The 20,843-nt window shown below is 36.1% G+C and overlaps 1 protein-coding gene across 2 annotated transcripts in view; it reads left to right on the top strand.

Annotated features, from left to right (window-relative positions):
* Positions 1 to 20,843, top strand: part of Nf1 (neurofibromin 1) — a 254,153-nt gene that overhangs the window by 72,473 nt on the left and 160,837 nt on the right. For both annotated transcript variants that reach the window (XM_013016448.1, XM_013016447.1), the window contains exons 9-13: positions 381 to 554; positions 982 to 1,104; positions 1,326 to 1,400; positions 6,539 to 6,670; positions 18,255 to 18,389. In XM_013016448.1, the coding sequence (XP_012871902.1) occupies positions 381 to 554; positions 982 to 1,104; positions 1,326 to 1,400; positions 6,539 to 6,670; positions 18,255 to 18,389 (639 nt within the window). The remainder of the gene's footprint in view (positions 1 to 380; positions 555 to 981; positions 1,105 to 1,325; positions 1,401 to 6,538; positions 6,671 to 18,254; positions 18,390 to 20,843) is intronic.

The following is a 20,843-nucleotide window of genomic DNA, read 5'->3' as shown; positions in this document are numbered from 1 at the left end:
TTTTTTCTTTTTGCTTATGTGGTGCTGAGGAATGGAACCCAGGGCCTCAGGCATGCAAGGCAAGCACTCTACCACTGAGCCACCTTCCCAGCCCCAAGCAGAAAAATCTGGAAGTGGTACTGTGGCTCAAATGGTAGAGCACTATCGTTGAGCTGAAAAGCTGGGAGATAGAGCCCAGGCACCGAGTTCAGGCCCCATGACCAAAAAACAAAAAAATTGTTCAGGCCCCATGACCAAAAAAAAAAAAAAATTGAAAAGCAAAATATGAAGTTTGTATTCTTTATGGTTTGAATTTTAGGGACAGTTTGCTACTTTATTAGGTAAATTTGAAATAGAAGAAGCTTCATGTATTATCTTATTACTGTATTTGAATTCTGTAGAAGTTGTTTCTGGACAGTCTACGAAAAGCACTTGCTGGCCATGGAGGAAGCAGGCAGCTGACAGAAAGTGCTGCCATTGCTTGTGTCAAACTGTGTAAAGCAAGTACTTACATCAACTGGGAAGATAACTCTGTCATTTTCCTACTAGTTCAGTCCATGGTGGTTGATCTTAAGGTAACATTCTTTCTTTACTACAAAGTATAAGAAAATTAGAAAGAATAAACTTTAATATAAGTATTGTGCCAAAGATAATTGCTAGCTCTAAAGTTCTGAGTCATCTTGATATTAAGTTCTTAAGGCGTGCTTTTGTTGTTAATATGTTCATTAGCCTAGACTGCAAATATGAACAGCAATACAATATTCACTAGTTTTCTTGAGTATAAATTTATAGACTTGGGTTTAAAATAATACAGAAACTGTGGCCTAAAAGGAATCACATGTGGTGTAATAAAGTCTTATATCAGATTGAGGAACCATAATATTAGTTTTTTGTACTTTTTGTCAACTGAAGATTATACAATTTGTGTGGATAATAAAAATTCAGGTAAAAAATACTACATAAATATTTAAAAGCCTTTGTTTTCTACTGGGATTTCTGTAGAACCTGCTTTTTAACCCAAGTAAACCATTCTCAAGAGGCAGTCAGACTGCAGATGTGGATTTAATGATTGACTGCCTTGTTTCTTGCTTTCGTATAAGCCCTCACAACAACCAACACTTTAAGGTAAGAGAATTGGTTTTTATTTACCTGTGTTATAAACATGAAAATACTGGGAAGATGAACAGGTGCACCTTTATCAGTATTTCTTGATTTTATGTATTAATTTGAATTTCATGACCTTAACGTTTTTATTCAGTTTTAAAAAATATTTTTGTGGTTGCTTTTCATTTGTATTAATGAATATTTTCCTCATAGACATGATTTTTTCCCCCTTATTTCTGTAGATCTGCCTGGCTCAGAATTCACCTTCTACATTTCACTATGTGTTGGTAAATTCACTCCATCGTATCATCACCAATGTAAGTCCAAAAGGTATTGCTAATTTACTGAAAAGTAAAATTTTATTTCTGCTCTGAATTGGAATGTCCTTATTTTTTTACCTTTAAAGAACAATGCTCTTGGTTCTCACAAAGGTTCTGAACTTAGATGGTATGATGTAGGATGATAGCTCTAAGGTTATTGTATCTAGTAAGTGATATAAAATTGTATTTTTCATGTTCTATCTTGGCCAAAACATTTATTAAGAAAGAGTTATTAGAGTCTTTTGGAAAGAATAAACTTGAATCATTTTATTTAGATTTATAGCTCTTGAGAAGACCTACTGAAAACATAATGAATATTTTCTTTTCTTTTTTTTTTTTTTTTTGTCGGTCGTGGGCCTTGAACTCGGTGCTTTAGCGCTGTCTCTCAGCTCTTCAGCTCAAGGCTAGTGCCTACCACTTGAGCTACAGCACCACTTCTGGTTTTCTGGTGGTTTATTGGAGATAAGAGTTTCACGGAGTTTCCTGCTGGGGTTGGCTTTGAACCACAATCCTCAGATCTCAGCCTCCTGAGGTGCAAATATGAACAGCAATACAGTTAGGATTACAGGTGTGAGCCACCGGCGCCTGGCTATAATGAATATTTTCATCTGAAAGCTCTTCACATGTTATTTGAACACTTTTAGCCCAATTCCAACATTTGATACATTCTGACTTAACACCTTGCCATGTAAAAACAACATGGCACATTTATAGAATGGTGAAGATCATTTATAATGGTGTTTTGGTACCTCTCATACTTTCAGTCTTTCTTAAAATGCAGTTTTAACAACACTACAAAATAGATATTTACAATATACAAAATTGTGTAAATTTTTTAAGAGATACTTGTGATATGGGTATATTACATATGGATTTAAAAAAATGCTATTCACCTAGTTAAAACAGTTGTGATTCGAAGGTTCTCCAGTGCTTTTTTATTTATTTTTTATTTTTATTTATTTATTTATTTTGGGTCTGGTCATGGGCCTGAACTCTGGGACTGGGCGCTGCCCCTCAGTCTTCAGCTCAAGGCTAGCACGCTACCACTTGAGCCACAGCGCCACTTCCAGCTTTTTTTTTGTTTTTTGTTTTTTGTTTTGCTTATGGGTGCTGAGGAATTGAACCCAGGGTCTCAAGCATGCAAGGCAAGCGCTTTACCACTGAGCCACCTTCCCAGCCCCTCTAGTGCTTTTTTATAGTTATACTTTTATTCATTTATATTTACACTTATATGTCAAGATAATTATCCAAATATTCATGTCTTCCTTTCTTAAGGCTTTGGTCATTAATTACTTAGTATATTTATACTATTTAGAATTAAATTGTTCAAGACTCCTGTAAAGTAAACTACCTCCCCAATGTGCCTTAAATATATTGATTGAAACCTAATACCACCCACATTTTCTTTTAGACATTCCTATAGGAAAAAATAACTGTTGATAGATAAAACTAGTGACTTAATTTTCTTGGTGCATTATTAGTAGATTTTTGGAAGATAATTCTTTGTTATGCAGAACTGCCTTGGGTGTTGCAGAACATTTAGTATCTCTGGTCCTTATTTCATTAATTGCCATTTGTGCTGCATCTCTCACATTGAGAACAACTAGATACCCAAAGGAGTGATACCTCTCTTATTTGAGTATCACAAGTATCACAAGAGGTCACATTGATTACCCTTTGATTCTAAGAAGAAAATTTAATCTAATTGTAGATAAGATATGCTTGTATTAAGAACTTAAAAATTACTGTACTTTTACTAATAAAATGAGCTAAGATACTGTCTTAAGATCCTGTTTTACTTTCAAGAGAAAAAGCCCCCTCCCCACCACCAAGTTTCTATGCTATTTAGAAAGAAAATGTAAACTTTTCCCTCTTGACTCATAATACTAAAACATTCATTTATTCAGGATGGATAATTTTACATAAATTTTTAAATTTGTATTTAATAAACCCAAGTATATGCGCTTTGAATACTTTGTGGCTAGTTACTTTAATTGTGAAATATTTTTGTCTACAATTGAATATATAGAGCACGTTCAAGCATGGACTTGGCACTGCTGTAAGTGGCTGAGCTGCTCCTTTCTGGGTTTTAAGCATGCCTGGAGTGGTCCTTCATGCATGCCTCATTGTACTTGGTGACAGTGGTGTTCATCCTCTGTACTCCGATGAGTACTGCATTTGTGAAGGTGGAGTGTGTCTGTATCCCAGATCATGTCACTTTAGACATCAGTCTATATAGAGAAATTATTGACTATGATTTTTAAATCTTAAGCATCAATAATGTTTGAGTTACTTTCAAGCTTGAAAGTAACAAATAGTATGTCAGAGTGTCTTTTAAAGTTATACTTTAGATAGTAACACTTTGTCATTTCAGACTGTTTGGTCAATTAATTCTCATTCATATTTTCTTTTTATGGTTCTGGGGATTGAATCCAAGGCCTCACACATATTAGGCAAATGCATTATCACTGAGCTATCTCCTACCTCCAGTAAATTGTTTCTCAAGAAATGTCTCATCTCCACTTTCCTTTAAGTCCAGTAGATATTAAAGCTAAAATACTTCCTCACTTTAAAGGATGACATATAAAAGTAGATATTCAAATACTGTGAACTGGCAGAGTCTTACTAAAATAGGTATTAGGGAAATATTTTTATGTCTGGAATTCATATGAATTTTTCTAAGCTACTTGAGCTCAACAAAATTAATTTATGCTAAAAGGTTTCTTTTTAATGACTCTTGGTAAATACACCTTATGAGTTCTTTTCCATGGTTTTTAAACAGTTCACACTGTTTTTGAAATTAATCACATTCTCAAATACAAGTTTTATTGATGTGTTTTTGAAATTTATGTAGAAGTAGTAACAGTGCTTGCAATTTTATTTTGCTTCTGTGAGACATATGCAGTTCATAAGTATTGTTTAGATCTGAAATTTTCCATTGAATTTTATTGCAATGACAGTTTTTAGTTTCTAAAATGTTACTTGTACTGTCACCATTTTTTTGTGGTGTACTACAAAGAAGTAAATTGTAGTTGTGAAATCTGTGTTATATACTTAATCTTAGCAGCTGTCCTTCCCTTTTCCTCCCTGCACTTCCCCATCTTTCTCCCCTCCCTCCCCTCTTCTTTTTGAGACAATAGCTTACTATATAACCTGGCTAGATTTAAACCTGTGATTTTCCTGCCTCAGTCTCTCAAAGTGCTGGAATTATAGGCATGAACCACCAAACCTGACTTGTATTTGAGCCTCCTGTAAATAGTTTCTAATCCATAGGTTTTGTTGTTGTTATTGTTGTTGGCTCTGGGGCTTGAACTCTGGGCCTGGGTGCTGTCCCTGAGCTCTTCAGCTCAAGGCCAGTGTTCTACCACTTGAGTCACAGCACCACTTCCGGTTTTGTAGTAGTTTATTGGAGATAGAGTCTCACAGACTTTCCTGCCAGGCTGGCTGTGAACTGTGATCTTCAAATCTCAGCCTCTCAAGTAGCTAGGATTACAGGCGTGAGCCACTGGTGCATGGCTAATCCATAGTTTTGATTTATGTTAACATAACTTGTTACTACTAAAAATATTGTGAGAATTATGAGTGAGAAGTTAAATGTTGAAACTAGCTTAATTTTGAGTAGGAAGGAATGTGGGAAAAGGTTGTTAAGCCTTTGTGTGTGTGTGTGTGTGTGTGCGTGTGTGTAAACTGGGACTTGGGCTTGAACTCATGGCCTAGTGCTCTCATTTGGCTTTTCTCACTCAAGGCTGATGTGACATTTGAGCCACAACTCTACTTCTGGCTTTTTACTGGTTAATTGAAGATAAGCGTGTCATGGACTTTTCAGATCTCTTGCTGAGTAGTTAGGATAGGCATGAATCACTGGTGTTTGGTTCAAAGTTCATTTTTCTATGAACTGATAGAGAGAAAAAGGTCATAGTTTAGTGATTTTATGTCATTTTTATAATTACTAATTTTTAAAAAGATAAGCTTCTAAATAAAATAGGCATTTAGAACTAGGCATTTCAGTGAGATAGGTTAAACAGAGACAAAGAAGAATTTATGCAAAATAATAATTCCCTAATTATTGAGGCTGTGATGTAGCCCAATGATAATTTGCTTAGCATGTGCAAGGCCTTGGGTTTGATCCCCAACACCATAAACAAGCAAGCAAACAAACAAAACATTAATACCCTAAAAATACTTAGTGAGCGTCAGTTTGTCTTTGTTTATGGTGATCATTAGTCTTTTCTTGTACCGTGCCATCATTGCATATCAATTTATCTTGTAATTATCATTATTGTTCATAAGCTTTTAAGCAACACTGTATTCTTTCAACTTTGTGTTGAACTAGTGGTTGCTTATAAAGATTTGAGAATAATATTCTGTGTGTGTGTGTGTGTGTGTGTGTGTGAGGGTGTGGGTGTGGGTGGGTGTATAGGTGTATGGGTGTATGGGTGTACTGGTCCCCAAGCTTAGGGCCCAGGTGCTATCACTTTAGCTTTTTTGCTCAAAACTAGTGCTCTACCACTTGAGCCACAGGTCTACTCTGGCTTTTTGGTGGTTTATTGGCGGTAAGAGTATTATGCACTTTCCTGCCCAGGCTGGCTTCAAAGTGTGATTTTCAAATATCATTCATCTGAGAAACTAGGATTATAAGCATTAACCACTTGTTCCTTCTTGGTGATAGCATTTTTACTTGAAAATGAGAAAAAAAATGCATGTGTTTCTGATATGTGTAGCAAATTTAACTTTAGATTAAAAGAAAAAGAGTAATATTGGCTAAAGATTTCTCCAGAGACTTGGCTTTCAAATTCAGTAGATTGTCCAAGAGAAAAGAGTCTTGTATGTACATACTCATTGTATTTCACTTAAAAAAATTTTTTTTTGGTTATTCAGTATTGGGTTTGAAATAAGAGCCATATACTTGCTAGGTAAGCTTCCCATCACTTGTGCCATGTTCCCAGTCCTATTTTAAAATATGAATGGGCTAATGTTTGAGTTAAAGACATCACATCAAAAATGAAAATCATGTGTGTTTGCATGGTCTTATAGAATGTTTCTGACAGAAGAATAGAATGTAACACTACAGTGATAACAGCATATAATTCATGTCATTTTGTACTTTTTTCCTTATGGTCTTTGTTTATTTTCAGTCTGCATTGGATTGGTGGCCCAAGATTGATGCTGTATATTGTCATTCAGTTGAACTTCGAAATATGTTTGGTGAAACACTTCATAAAGCAGTGCAGAGTTGTGGGGCACACCCAGCAATACGGATGGCACCAGTAAGAAATCATGAATTTGAATCTCACCACCTTTCTGTTGTGTTTTTTGTGTCTTTATCTCAGTCCTGATGACTTGATTATTTCAGAGAATAAAATGTGTTCATCCTTTCTTGTAAATGTTATGCTATGTTATAGTATTTCTATGTCAGAAAATACATTTGTTTTCCACTGTTGAGTTAGTTGAACTTATTTTTCTTACAGAAAATTTTTCATAAAATGCCATCAAAATCTTTATGAATACCACTTTTCCATCTATTTTTTAGTTCCTTTTTTATATCAAAATATTTTGATTACCTTCTCACTATTAGAGGATGAATAAAGGAAGCTGACTTCTAAGTTAGTGACTACACCTTATTGGATGCTTAATATGCCATATAGGAAATTAGAAATAGAAATTTAAAATTTTAATTTAACATAAAACATTTCATACCTTAGTAAATATAATCATTTGGTAAAGTTTGAGCAATTTATAACGATTCAAACTTCAATTGAAGTTTGACTATTTAAATTTAATAAAGTCTTTACATAGTTGTACAAAGGGGTTTCAATATAACATGTCAATTTATGAGTACAGTGGAGCCAAAAACTTCTTAGTCTAATAGGGTGTGTGTGTGTGTGTGTGTGTGTGTGTGTGTGTGTGTGTGTGTGTGTGGTGTGTGTGTGTACCTGTACACTGAGGTTTGAATTTAGAACCTGGTGGTGTGTGTGTGTGTGTGTGTGTACACCTGTACACTGAGGTTTGAATTTAGACCTGGTGGTGTGTGTGTGTGTGTGTGTGTACACCTGTACACTGAGGTTTGAATTTAGAACCTGGTGGTGTGTGTGTGTGTGTGTGTGTACACCTGTACACTGAGGTTTGAATTTAGAACCTGGTGGTGTGACCCAACTTTTGTTCTCAGCTAGAGTTCTACCGCTTGAGCCACACCTCCACTTCTGGCTGCTTTTTTTTTTTTTGGGCTGGTTAATTAGAGATAAGAGTCATGAGAATTTGTTTTTCTGGGCTGGCTCTAAATCAAGACTGTGTTCTCAGCCTCTTGAGTAGCAAGGATTATAGGGGTTAGCCATCTGTGGCTTGCTTATTCATGCCCTCTGCAGGTATCAAACTCCAGTACAGGAGATTTGGCAGGCCTGTGGCTTTCTAAGTATGACAGGCCAACATCAGAATGGACAGCCCTTCACTCCCCCATATATCATAGAGTGGTAATGAGGCAGCATTATGTAGGAAGGCTTACTGCTTGACACTAGCAACTTGGGCTATTAGATTTTATTAATAGCCTATAGTGACTGAAGTCAGCTAAGTTTTGAGACAGAGGCATAACTGGGAGTTTTGGAAGCAGAAATAGTTAAGTTTTTACAGACTTGAGGGTCAGTCAGCCACAAGAATCTGCTAGTAGTGTTAAGGTGCCCAAAACAGTCATATTTGTGTGCAGGTTCATATAGCACAGGTATTATTAGAGGCAGCCGGGACTCTGAAGGCATGGGCATGACTACTGTCTGTGGCTACCCCCTTTTTGGTCAGAAGAGTATTGAATCAACTGAAGAGAGAGGCACAGTGAATTTTGGGCCTGTGGTCTGTAAAGTATTCATTATGTAGAGCCTGTTTCCTCTCTATATGCTGACTGCTAAGAAAGATAGCTCTCTTACTGAGATCTAAATCATATGATCTCCATAGCCTCTTGCACACTTCAGAGAGGTGTATGATAATACACATAAGCAAAATGGAAAGTTATTACTATGTGTAAGTCTGTTTTTTCAGTTTTAGATAGTTTTGATTTTATATTTTACTATGTGGATTTTTTTTTCTGTGTATCTTTTTTTTTTTTTTTTTTGCCAGTCCTGGGGCTTGAACTCAGGGCTTGGGCACTGTCCCTGAGCTGCTTTTTCTCACTCTATCACTTGAGCCACAGTGCCTCTTCCAGCCTTTTCAAACCCAGAGCTTCATACATGCTAGGCAAGCACGCTACCACTAAGCCATATTCCTAGCCCTTTTTCTGTATATCTAATATAGGCCATTTACCTTTTAGTTTTGCTTTTTAATATAGCTGACTTAGTCCTTCCCATTTACTTTTCAGTTCTGCTTATCACTCCCTCCCTTCCTCCCAATGCCATTATACCTGAATCACAACAGATGCCTTTTCGTATTTATTATTATTATTTTTTGCAAGTCCTGGGGCTTGAACTCTGAGCCTGGGTTCTGTCCCTGAGCTTCATTTGTTCAAGATTGGCACTCTACCACTTGAGCCACAGTGCCACTTCTGGCCTTTTCTGTTTATGTGGTATTGAGGAATCGAACACAGGGCTTCATGCATGCTGGTCAAGCACTCTACCATTAAGCCATATTCCCAGCCTGTAATATTTATTTATTTTTGTCGGTCGTGGAGCTTGAACTTGGCCTGGGCGCTGTCCCTCAGCTCTTCAGCTCAAGGCTAATGCTCTACCACTTCAGCCACAGCGCCACTTCCAGTTTTTTGGTAGTTTATTGGAGATAAGAGTGTCATAGACTTTCCTGCTCAGGCTGGCTTTCAACAGTGATTCTCAGATCTCAGCCTCCTGAGTGGCTAGGATTACAGGTGTGAGCCATCAGTGCCTGGCTAATATTTAATTATAAATCATATTTTCATCCTCTTTCTGTACTCCTTTCTCATTTTACTTTTCTTTCTATAAGAGTTCTATTGCTCATATTTCATTTTATCCCCGTTCCTTCATCTCTAGTTTTTCCTTTTTATCCACACTCTTACTTTGTGATTAGATTGCTTGAATATCATTTTTTCCTTTTATTTATTTACAGTCTTTGCTTTTGTTGTTGTTACTGTTATTTTATGATGTGTGTTTGTCAGTTTTCTTTATTTTACTTCCTTTTCAACACAAGATTAGCAGCTTTCTGGTACTCCCTTTATTTCTCATTAGTTTTTTTCTATTAGGCTTAACCCTCATACCATCTTTTTCTGTATAAAAAATGCTTAGTATTATTCATTAGTTTACTCCCACTGTCTTCTTGTACTATACCCTGGTTAGCTAATCCGTGAAGACACATCAGTGCTTCTATATAAGTATACAATTTGAAGGTGGGGATGGGAAGGAAAATCTGGGAGAGAGCAAGGGAGGGGTGACATTGTTCAAAAAGAAATGTACTCTTTACCTGACTTAGGTAATTGTAACCCCTTTGTATGTTACCTTAAATTTTTTTTAAAATTCATAAAAAAAGATATTGGAGCAATATAAGTGACTAGTCTTAATTAGAGATTGCAGCAAACACCAGGCTGTGGTTTATGAATTATAAAAGCTTTTGTAGCTTTTTCCCTCATTGTGCTTGACTGGAAAAGAGTTCTGCGCATATATCTTGAGCACTGAAATCAATTATTTAACAAGTAAGACTTGCCTCTCACTGGAAAATACAACTCGGCCATTATCCAGTTTTAAGTAATCTGTAAGCAATCACCAACTTAAATGGCATGTGAGATTGAACTCCCCTCTAAATCTTGGTCCCAGATATGTAATTTTTAGGGAAAAATGTCTAAACAAGGTCATATATTTCCTTCAAAAGTGATCAAATCCACAATAAGTAAAGATACCAATAGTGAAGATGATAGAAGTACAACCAATGAGCTCAATAAATCAGTGATAAGAATGGTTTAAATGTTTAAACATCTGAAGTAATTCAGAGATGACACAAACAGCTAAATATGTAACATTTGAAGAAGGAAATGAATGAGGATACAGAAATAAATTGAAATACTGAAACTGAAGAGCTCATTGGCCCAAATATTTAAAACTGAAAAGCTTTTCTAGTAGTGTAGAGCAAGTTGAAAGTAGGGTATTGGAGGTTGAAGATAAAGAAAGCAGAGGCATTAGATCAAACAGTTAAAGAAACTGAAAGCAACAAGATACAAATGGAATTTATAAGACTTTTTGACTCTATGAAATGATGATACCTATCAATTATAGTTATAGAGGTAGCAGAAGTTCAAACTAAAGATAATTAAAATAATAGTGATAGTGAAATAATGGCAGAAAAACTTCCCAGTCCTAAGGAAAGGTCCTCCATATTGAGGAAGTGTATAGAATACCAAACAGGCTTAAAGAAGAAACACCCCTAGATACATTATAGTTAAAGCACTAAGTAAACAGAGTAAATGAAAGTTGTTTTTATTTATTTATTTTTGGTTGGTCATGTGGTTTGAACTCTGGGCCTGGGCACTGCCCCTAAGCTCTTCAGCTCAAGGCTAGTGCTCTACCACTTGAGCCACAGCACCACTTCTGGTTTTCTGTTGGTTAATTGGACTTTTCTGCCCACGCTGGCTTTGAACTGTGATCCTCAGATCTCAGCCTCCTGAATAGCTAGGATTACAGACATAAGCCACTGGTGTCTGCCTAATAAAAGCTTATTGAAGTTGGAAAAGGGAGAGATTAAGAAAGGAAATCTCATTAAAATTACAGTAGATTTCCTAACACAGACTAAATGCAAGGAGGGCATGGAAGAAAAGAATTCAAACCCTAAGAAGTAACAGTTACCAATCTAGATTCATTTATACAGCAAGACTGTCTTTCATAAAAGTTGATAGAGGTATAAAAACTTTATATGAACCAGGCACTGGTGGCTCATGCCTGTGATCCTAGCCAGCCTGGCAGGAAAAATCATGAGACTCTTTATCAACAACATGCACACAAAAAGATAAAAGACAACTGGGGGCTGGGATGTAGCTCAGTGGCAAAGCGCTTGCCTAGCAAGCGCAACGTCCTGGGTTCGATCCCCAGTACCAAAAAAGAAAAGACAAAAAAAAAATACAGTTAAAAAAAAAAACCCAAAAAGAAAAAGACAACTGGAAGTTGAGTTGTGGCTCAAAGCAGTAGAACAATAGCTTTGAGCATAAAAGCTTAGAGATAGCACCTAGGCCCTGAGTTCAAGCCTGTAACTAACCCCTCCCTCCCCCCCAAAAAACCACTTTATGACTATTAAGTGTGTAATGCAATAGATATTTAAAGCAATCCTATCAGCAGAATAGGACAATAAAACATAAGAAAATAGAGGAAAAAAATACTAATAGATGAATAGATTGGCAGAACATGTATAGGAAAGAAGGAAGTATCATGAAAAATGAAAGGAAATACAACATGTTTTCAATATTAATGTTGAACATTAATTTTTTTTCTTTTTGTCAGTTGTGGGGCTTGAACTCTGGGCCTGGGTGCTGTCCCTCAGCTCTTCAGCTCAAGGCTAGTGTTCTACCACTTGAGTTACGGTGCCACTTTTAGTTTTCTGAGTGGTTTACTGGAGATAAGAGTCTCATGGGCTGGGAAGGTAGCTCAGGGATAGTGCGGTTGCCTTGCATGCCTGAGGCCCTGGGTTCCATTCCTCAGCACCACATAAGCAAAAAGAAAAAAGCCAGAAGTGGCGCTGTGGCTCAAGTGGTAGAGCGCTAGCCTTGAGCTGAAGAGCTGAGGGACAGTGCCCAGGCCCAGAGTTCAGTCCCCACAACCGGACCCAAAAAAAAAAAAAAAAAATCTCTGAACAAGCTAGGAATAGAAAATAAATGTACCTGAATTTAGTAAACATATAGCCAATATCATAGAGAAAGTAAGTCATTTCCTGTAAAGTCAGGAATCTTCATTCTCCCTATTCCTGTGATACTAGAATTTCTAGCCAGAGCAATAAGACAGAAGAATGAAATGAAAGATTCAAACAAGAAAGGAAGTATCCAAATATTTGCAGATGTTATAGTCCTATACTTAAGAGACCCTGTAGACTTCAAGATTTAATATATACCTTTAGAAATGTAGCAAGATATTCAAAAGTCAGTAGCTTTTCTATCTACCAACAATAAACAAAATGAGAATGGAGTCAGGAAAATGATCTCATTTACAATAGCCATAAAACAGCAAAATACCTATTAACTAAGGAAGTAAAAGATACAGTAAAAGCTATAAAACCTTAAAGAAAGAAATTAGACATAGAAGATCTAAAGATTTTTCAAACTTTTAGATTGGCAGGATCAGTATCATAAAAATTTCTCTATGCAACACCAACCAAAAGTCTCAATATCATTTTTCACAGAAATACAAAAATCAACTCAAGAATTTATATGGAGGCATAAAATTTCTTATAGTAAGAGAAATTCTGATGAAAAACAGTGTGGCCAGGTGCTGGTGGCTCATGTCTGTAATCTTAGCTACTCAGGAATCCAAGACCTGAGCCTCACTGTTCAAACCCAGCCTGGGCAGGGAAGTCTGTGAGACACTTATCTCCAGTGAACCACCATAAAACTGGACATGGCACTGTGGCTCAAGTGGTAGAATGCTAGCCTTGAGGAAAACAGTTCAGGGACAGAGCCCAGGCCCTGAGTTAAGCCCCATGACCAACAGAAACAACAATAAAAAATGTTGAAATTATAATACCAAACTTTAAATGTGGACTACAGAGATTTAGTAACAAAACCAGCTTGGTATTGGCACAAAAGCAGACCCAAAGACCAATTGAATAAAGTTGATGGCGCAGGAATGAATAATATTATACACCTATAATCTTACAGTTTTTGCCAAAGAAATAAAAAACACACTGGAGAAAGGAGAGCATCTTCAACAAGAGATTCCTGGAAGACTGGTTATTTACTTGAAGGAAATTGAAACCTGTCCTTTATCTTTCATGCTGTACAGAACTCCAGGGTCTGGCATCAGTGACTCACTTTTGTAATCATAGCTACTTAGGAGGCTGAGATCTGAGGATCATGGTTCAAAGCCAGCCTAGGCAGGAAAGTTCCTGAGACTTTTACCTCCAATGAACCACCAAAAAGGCCAGAAGTGAAGCTGTGCCTCAAGTGGTGGAACACTAGCCTTGAACAAAAGAGCTCAGGAAGCTCAAGAATGGCATTTAAGCCCCAGTACTGTCCCCCTTCCCCCACGCACACATGCACCCACACAAAATCCACATGAATATAGGAACTTAAAGCAAAACCTGAGACTTTAGTACATGGGAAACTCTGAAAATTACAAATACAATTATTTTCTGGTTGAGACTACAGTTGCTTTGAAAACAAAGAACAAGTATTGGGAAATGGAGTACATCAAAATGAAAAGTATCTTTATAGCAAATGAAATAATTTCCAGAAACAAAAGACAACCATGACTTGGGGGAAAAAATCACTAGCTATTCAGCAGATAAAGGATTAATACTCAGAATGTATGAGGAACCAAAAAACAAACTGAACAGCAAGCCAGGTGTCCCTGTTTCATTCTTGTAATCCTAGCTACTCAGCAGGCTGAGATCTGAAGGATTGTTGATTGAAGCCAGCCTGGGTAGAAAAGTCTGTGAGATTCTTATCTCCAGTTAGCCACCAAAAGTGAGAAGTAGAGTTGTAGCTCAAGTGATAGAGCCCCAGCCTTTAGCTGGGACAATGCCTCAGGCCCTAGGATCAGCACTAAAAAGCAAAACAAAAATTGGAACAGCAAATAAACAATAATCTAGTAAATGGGCAAACAAATGGAACAGAACTTTTTTTTTTTTTTTTGGTCGGTTGTGGGGCCTTAACTCTGGGCACTGTCCGTCAGCTCTTCAGCTCAAGGCTTAGCACTCTACCACTTGAGCCACAGCGCCGCCTCTGGCTTTTTCTGTTTATATGGTGTTGAGAAATCAAACCAGGACCTCATACATGCAAGGTAAGCACTCTACCACTGAGCCACTTTCCTAGCCCCTGGAACAGATTTTTTAAAAAAAATTTCTGCTTATGTGGTACTCAGGAATCGAACCCAGGGCCTCATGCATGCAAGGCAAGCGCTCTACCACTGAGCTACCTTCCCAGTCCTGGAACAGATATTTCTTAGGACAGGAAATATACATGACTAATAAAAGAAGAAATGTCCAACATCCTTTGCATGAAGGAAATGCAAATCAAAACTACAGTAAGATTTCCATCTCCAGTCAGAATGGCAGTCATCAGGAAAACATGCTGGTGAGAGTATGGGAGAAAAAGAAATTGGCATACTGATGCTGGAAATGTAAACTAGTACAATGATTATGGAAATTAGTATGGAGATTCCTCAAAAAACTAGAAAGAGACTTACATAGAAAACTAGAGACTTACTAGAAAGAGACTGCCATAACACTGTTGGGCATCTATCCAAACATAAATAAATCAATATACAATAAAGAATCTTTCATACCCATATTAGTTGCAGTACTATATTAGAATTATGATAATCTAATGGAATCAGCTGAGGTGCCCAATAACAAATAAATGGATATAACAATTATGGTATTTCTATACCATGGGGTATTACAAAGCTATAAAGAAAAGTATCATTTGTAGAAAAATGGATGGAATTGGATAATATTAAGCAAGATAAGTCAAGCTCCAAAAGCCAAGTATATTTTTCATTCATGTGAAATCTAGACCTAAAAATACATATTTGGGGACACATTTACATATATACACACACATATATATATATATGACATGATTCTAACTATGGGGTTATGAAGGAAGATGAGAAGTAATGGGAAAAGATGATTGAGAAATAACCAGTGAAACTATGAATGATTTAGAATGAATGGTATAGAAATAATATTGAAATTATGTAAGAGTATTGCTTAAGAAACCTGAATGAGAGCTGTTGGTGAATAGGGCCTTGATAAGGTGTAAGAAAAGAAAGCAATAGAGTTATTTTGAGCAGAACATAATATTTGCACATCTGAAATAACAGTTAAATGGTGCAATTAATATATTAAAAATGACAGGAAAGTAAAATAGACTCAGGTGGTGGGAAATGGGTTAAAAAGAGGATAAATGAGGGTAAATAAATATGGTCTATACTGTTGATTTGCATGTATGAAAATATAACAATGAAACCTATTGAAATTGTCTAAAGAATGGGCAATAGGAAGGGGAGAGAAATAAGGTGATGAGGTTGATAGGGATATATTGTGTATGTATGTAATATCGTTCAAGGTGATAACCATGTTTTTGTTTTGATTTTAGTCTTACATTTAAAGAAAAAATAACAAGACATAAATTTAAAGAAAAGCTTACACATACATAAACGTATAGAATGTCACAAGGGAACTATCTTATACAACCAATAGATGCTAACTTAAAAACAGCATGCTAATTCCCAGAATTTATTAAGTATATTTGATAGTACATTTTGCCTTTCAGATGATATAGTCTTTATATAAAAATGTATGTATTTAAATTTTATTTTATTTATTATTATTATTTTTTGGGTCCGGTCGTGGGGCCTGAACTCTGGGCCTGGGTGCTGTCCCTCAGCTCTTCAGCTCAAGGCTAGCGCTCTACCACTTGAGCCACAGCGCCACTTCTGGCTTTTTTCTTTTTGCTTATGTGGTGCTGAGGAATGGAACCCAGGGCCTCAGGCATGCAAGGCAAGCACTCTACCACTGAGCCACCTTCCCAGCCCCTTAAATTTTATTTTTTGATGATCTGTCTTATGTATGGTTTGTTGAAGTGTATATCTTTGGGAGGATAGGGAGAAGGATACAGAACTCGAGGGAAAAAGGGTGAAAAAATGCAGCAGTGGAGCTCACTGGACATAGAAGAAAGTGAACTATACAACTTATGGGTGGAAATGGAAGGGAGGGACTGGGAGAGAGTGAGGCAACAGAAGACACTGTATGGAAGGAAGCGTACTCATTACCTGATACATGTAATCCTTCTGTACATCACCTTTATAAGAACAATAAAGTAATTTTTAAAGTAAAACGTATTTATTTTAAAGATAAAGTAGTATTTGTGTCTGGTGTGGGTAACCCACACCTATATTCCTAGCTACTCAAGGGCTGAGATCTGAGGTTCATGGTTTGAAGCCATCTTGGATAGGAAAGTGCATGAGACACTTATCATTTGCCAAAAAATCTGGAAGTAGAGCAAAAAACAACTCAGGGACAGCGTTCAAGCCCTCAGTTCAGCCCTCAGGACCAGCATACACAAACATGCACACAAATGAATTTTGGTTTTTCAGTTTTGTAGTGGTATTTCTTCAGAGTTATCTGTTCCTTAAATAATTCTTCTTCCTCCTGAGGACCAAAATCTTTAGCGTTCTTAGGCTTAATAACAAACTTACCTCTTTTCAACGTTAAGGAGAGTTGCCATATATTGTTGTATGGATATTAATATCTACTTATTAGCTTTGAAAGAGAACACCGTGTTTATTTGGACATTTTTATTATGGTTGGATAGATTCTTCATAGTCTACAGCCATATTTTTGTATGTATGCTTCCATGTGTAAAGACATCTAAGTCAATTACTGTTGGATTCTTTTAGAAAAGAATATGAATGTTTCTTAGAATAGAAATAGACGACTTTGGATCCAGAATGTGATTGTTGGAGGTTTTTGTTTGTTTTACCCCATCCTGGGACTTGAACTCATGGCTTGGGTGCTGTCTCAGAGCTTTTGTACTCAAGGCTAGCACTCTAACACTTTTGCTTTTTTTGTCTGACTTTTTTGGTGATAATTAATTAGAGATGAGACTGTCTTGGACTGAGTATCCTGCCTGGGTTGACTTCAAACTGTGATTCTCAGCTTTCTGAGTAGCTAGGATCACAGGTATGTCACCAGCACCCTACTGGAGTTTTTTTTTTTTGTTTTTTTTTTTTGGTTGGTCATGGGGCTTGAACTCTAGGCTTGGGCATTGTCCCTTTGCTCTTCAGCTTAAGGCAAGTGCTCTGCCGCTTGAGCCACAGCACCACTTCTGGTTTTCTGGTGGTTAATTGGAGGTAAGAGTCTCACCTGCCCACGCTGACTTTGAACCATGATCCTCAGATCTCAGCCTCCTGAGTAGCTGGGATTACAGGCATGAGCTACTGGCACCCAGCTGAAGTTTTTTTTATTTAATGACATCCATAATTAATTTAGTTAACCATAGTATCTCTATAATTGAAAGATACTTTCTTCAAAGAATTCTGTTCCATGAATATTCTTCAGACAATACATGTACATTGTAACTGGAGAGATAAAATGCTGTCAAAGGAAAAAGCACAAATTATAATTGAAACTGTTAAGTACAGAGATTGGCTATATAGCATATTTCATTAGTTGTAAAGAATACTTGTACTTTTCTCTGAAATTGGAAGTACTTTTTATGGTGTCTCTTATAAACAGTGACTTTTTATCTCTTTTGATGTAGCAAGTAATGATATGTCTTAAAATTGAAAATATTGCAGTGTCTATGAAATATTTGTTTATGTATATATGTGGGATAAGTGTTGGTTAAATGAGTTCCTGGTATGGATATTTGTGAATCATATAAACTAAATATATTTTTACATTTTAGAATTCTTTTTTTATATAGGATTCAACATGAAGTAAGTCTTTTAGCATTTTAATTTAATTTTTATTAGTCTGATTAGATTGATTATATAAGAATAACACAAAGGGCATAAAACAACATTTTTAAAAAATAAAACTTTTACTTCATGCTTATTTCTATCAGTACCACATATTTAGTGGTATAAAAATGCTTACATTTTCAGTGTTTTTTTATAATAAATTTATTTTTTAAAGTTTTATTGATACTGTTCACAACCTGATATCTGATTCTTTCAAGGTGATACCATGTTTTTGTTTTGTTTTTAGAGTCTTACATTTAAAGAAAAAGTTACAAGCCTTAAATTCAAAGAAAAACCTACAGACCTTGAGACAAGAAACTATAAGGTTCTTCTCTTGTCCATGGTGAAACTAATTCATGCAGATCCAAAGCTTTTGCTTTGTGTAAGTATTTTTTTTTTTATGAAATGCTTTGAAATTATTACATTACGTGTTTCTGGTTTAACTGAAATGCCATAATCTTACTGATACTTTCTAAAGGACACTAACTTATAGATGATGCTAATGAAATTATTTCAAATTTCCTGACTTCTTCATTTCCCTAATCATTAAGTTAACTTTCTTGACATCATTTGTCCTGAACCTGCTATACTAGATTACGTTTCATACATGCCTAGTCCTGAGCTGGGGTAGAAGAAAGGAGCCATACATCACAGTGTTTCTTCAGTCTACATTTATACTGCCCATTCTTTTAATTTGCAATTGCTATTGCCAAGCAATTGAGCATCTTTATCTCTCTTTATTTTTCTCATTGGTTTCTATTTATCATTGACTTTACCTACAGATAATGTATTTGAAGAAGGAAGTGAAATGGGTGTGGTTAGTATTCAGTTATAATCATAACTGTTTTTATTGCCTTAGGTGACAATAGATTCCTGAGAACTTCACTCTGGTACACAGAATAATTAGGGACTAATAATGTAATTGCTGTAAATGAGTGATAGTTACATGAAGCGATTAAAAACGTGGGCTCTGGAGACAGAATAATTACTAGCTAGGTGATTTACTTAAATTTCTTTCAGCCTGAGTTTTCTCATTTGAAATAATGGGATAATAATAGTTCCTACCTCAGAGAGATCGTTAAGAAAATTGAAATGATATATGTAAGGCTTTTAGGAACAATTCCTGCAGCATTAAAAGACCTAAATAAATGTTAGCTATTATTACTACTAATAAGATAAAGTTACCATTAATATTATTTAAGAGCCTCCTCAAATGTAATAATTTTTTCTTTTGTTTTGAGGCAGATTTTTACTATGTAATCCAGGCTGATTGTGAATTTCTGATCATCCTGCCTTTTTAGTGCTGGGTTTATAGGTATAAACTACCATGTCCTGCTCAAAATCTAATAATTCTATTTTTTTTTTCAGTCATGGGGCTTGAACTCAGGGCTTGGGCCCTGTCCCTGAGCTCTTTTGCTCAATACTAAAGCCCTACCACTTTGAGCCATAACACCACTTCTGGTTTTCTGGTGGTTAATTGGAGATAAGAATCTCACAGACTTTGCTACCTGGGCTGACCTCAAACTGCAATCCTCAGATCTTAGTCTCCTGAGTAGCTACAATTACAGGCATGAGCTGCCATCACCCTGCAACAATTCTGATTTTTATAGGATGATAAATTTACCCTTTGTCAAATTTCTCCAGTTCCCAGAGAACAGCATCAAACAAAATTATATATTGCTTTAGTCAGTGACAGGCTTCTTTCTTCTATTGCTCTCTTCCTCCTCTTCCCTCTTCTCCTACTCCTTCTCTTTCTCCATCTCACTGGTCTCTGAGCTTTTTTGCTCAAGGCTAGTGCTTTATTACTTGAGCCACAGCTCCACTTCTGGCTTCTTGGTTATTAACTGGAGATAAGAATCTCATGGACTTCCCCGCTATGTTATTTTCAGCTTTGGTGTTGTGTTTTTCCAAACACTATAATAATAGAAACTTATAACTAGATCTTTGGTTTCATGAGTTCTGTGAACCCCCCAGTTTTTATTTATAAAATTGTTTTTTAAACTTAATATTTGTACTTATAATCTTCTTACCTCATCTGCCTTAGTAAGCCACCACATTAGTCCCCTTTTGCATCCTGAATTTTAAAATGTGTGTGCATTTGAGCAATATTTCTAGAAACAGAAAAGGAAAAAACAAAGAATTCCCAAAATTTCCAGTGGAGCACCCTCTTCTCCCAAAGTTACCATATTTTGAACTTTTTGCTGATCTGATTCAAATTAAAGAGTCTACCAGAATAAATTGACCTTTGGCTTGGAAATTCCGTTACATCTGTCAGTGATACTGTGAAAGTAATGAAATACCTTTTCATTTCTTTTTTAATGCTGTTTCACAATTAATGCCATATAATACCAGAATCAGAATTACTTGTTTGGCCATAATTCATTCAGAGTACATACCAACATACAATTGTCTTTTATGTTGAATATAATATTGTTAGAAACCAAAGAGTTTAAATAAAATGTACTATTTTCCAATCCAAAGGTCACAATTCTTTGTATTACTATTATTGTTGTTGTTTTTGTTTTCAGTGCTAAGGATTGAACTCAGGACCTTGTGCTTGCTAGACAGGTACTCTATACTACTGTACTCCCATCTCTAGCCTTGGGATTTATTTGCTTGCTTGTTTTGTTTTTGTGGTACTGGAAATTCATTCTTGCTCTGGGTTAGACCCATGCTTTATGGCCTTGTGAGGTAGAGTCGGCCTTGTGGGGTTCTTTTCTTTGCTGCCATCTAGTGGTTGAATGATTTTGAAATCTCAGTCGTAGATAAATAAAATACTGAGATTTCTTCTGAGTTTTATTATGTGTGTATTTGATATATCAAAATTTTGTCTTAG

Source organism: Dipodomys ordii, unplaced genomic scaffold (genome assembly GCF_000151885.1).
Source record: "Dipodomys ordii isolate 6190 unplaced genomic scaffold, Dord_2.0 Scaffold31, whole genome shotgun sequence".
Classification (NCBI taxonomy): domain Eukaryota; kingdom Metazoa; phylum Chordata; class Mammalia; order Rodentia; family Heteromyidae; genus Dipodomys; species Dipodomys ordii.
The sequence above is the reverse complement of the archived record's forward strand: the minus strand, read 5'-3'. Positions and strand labels throughout refer to the sequence as shown.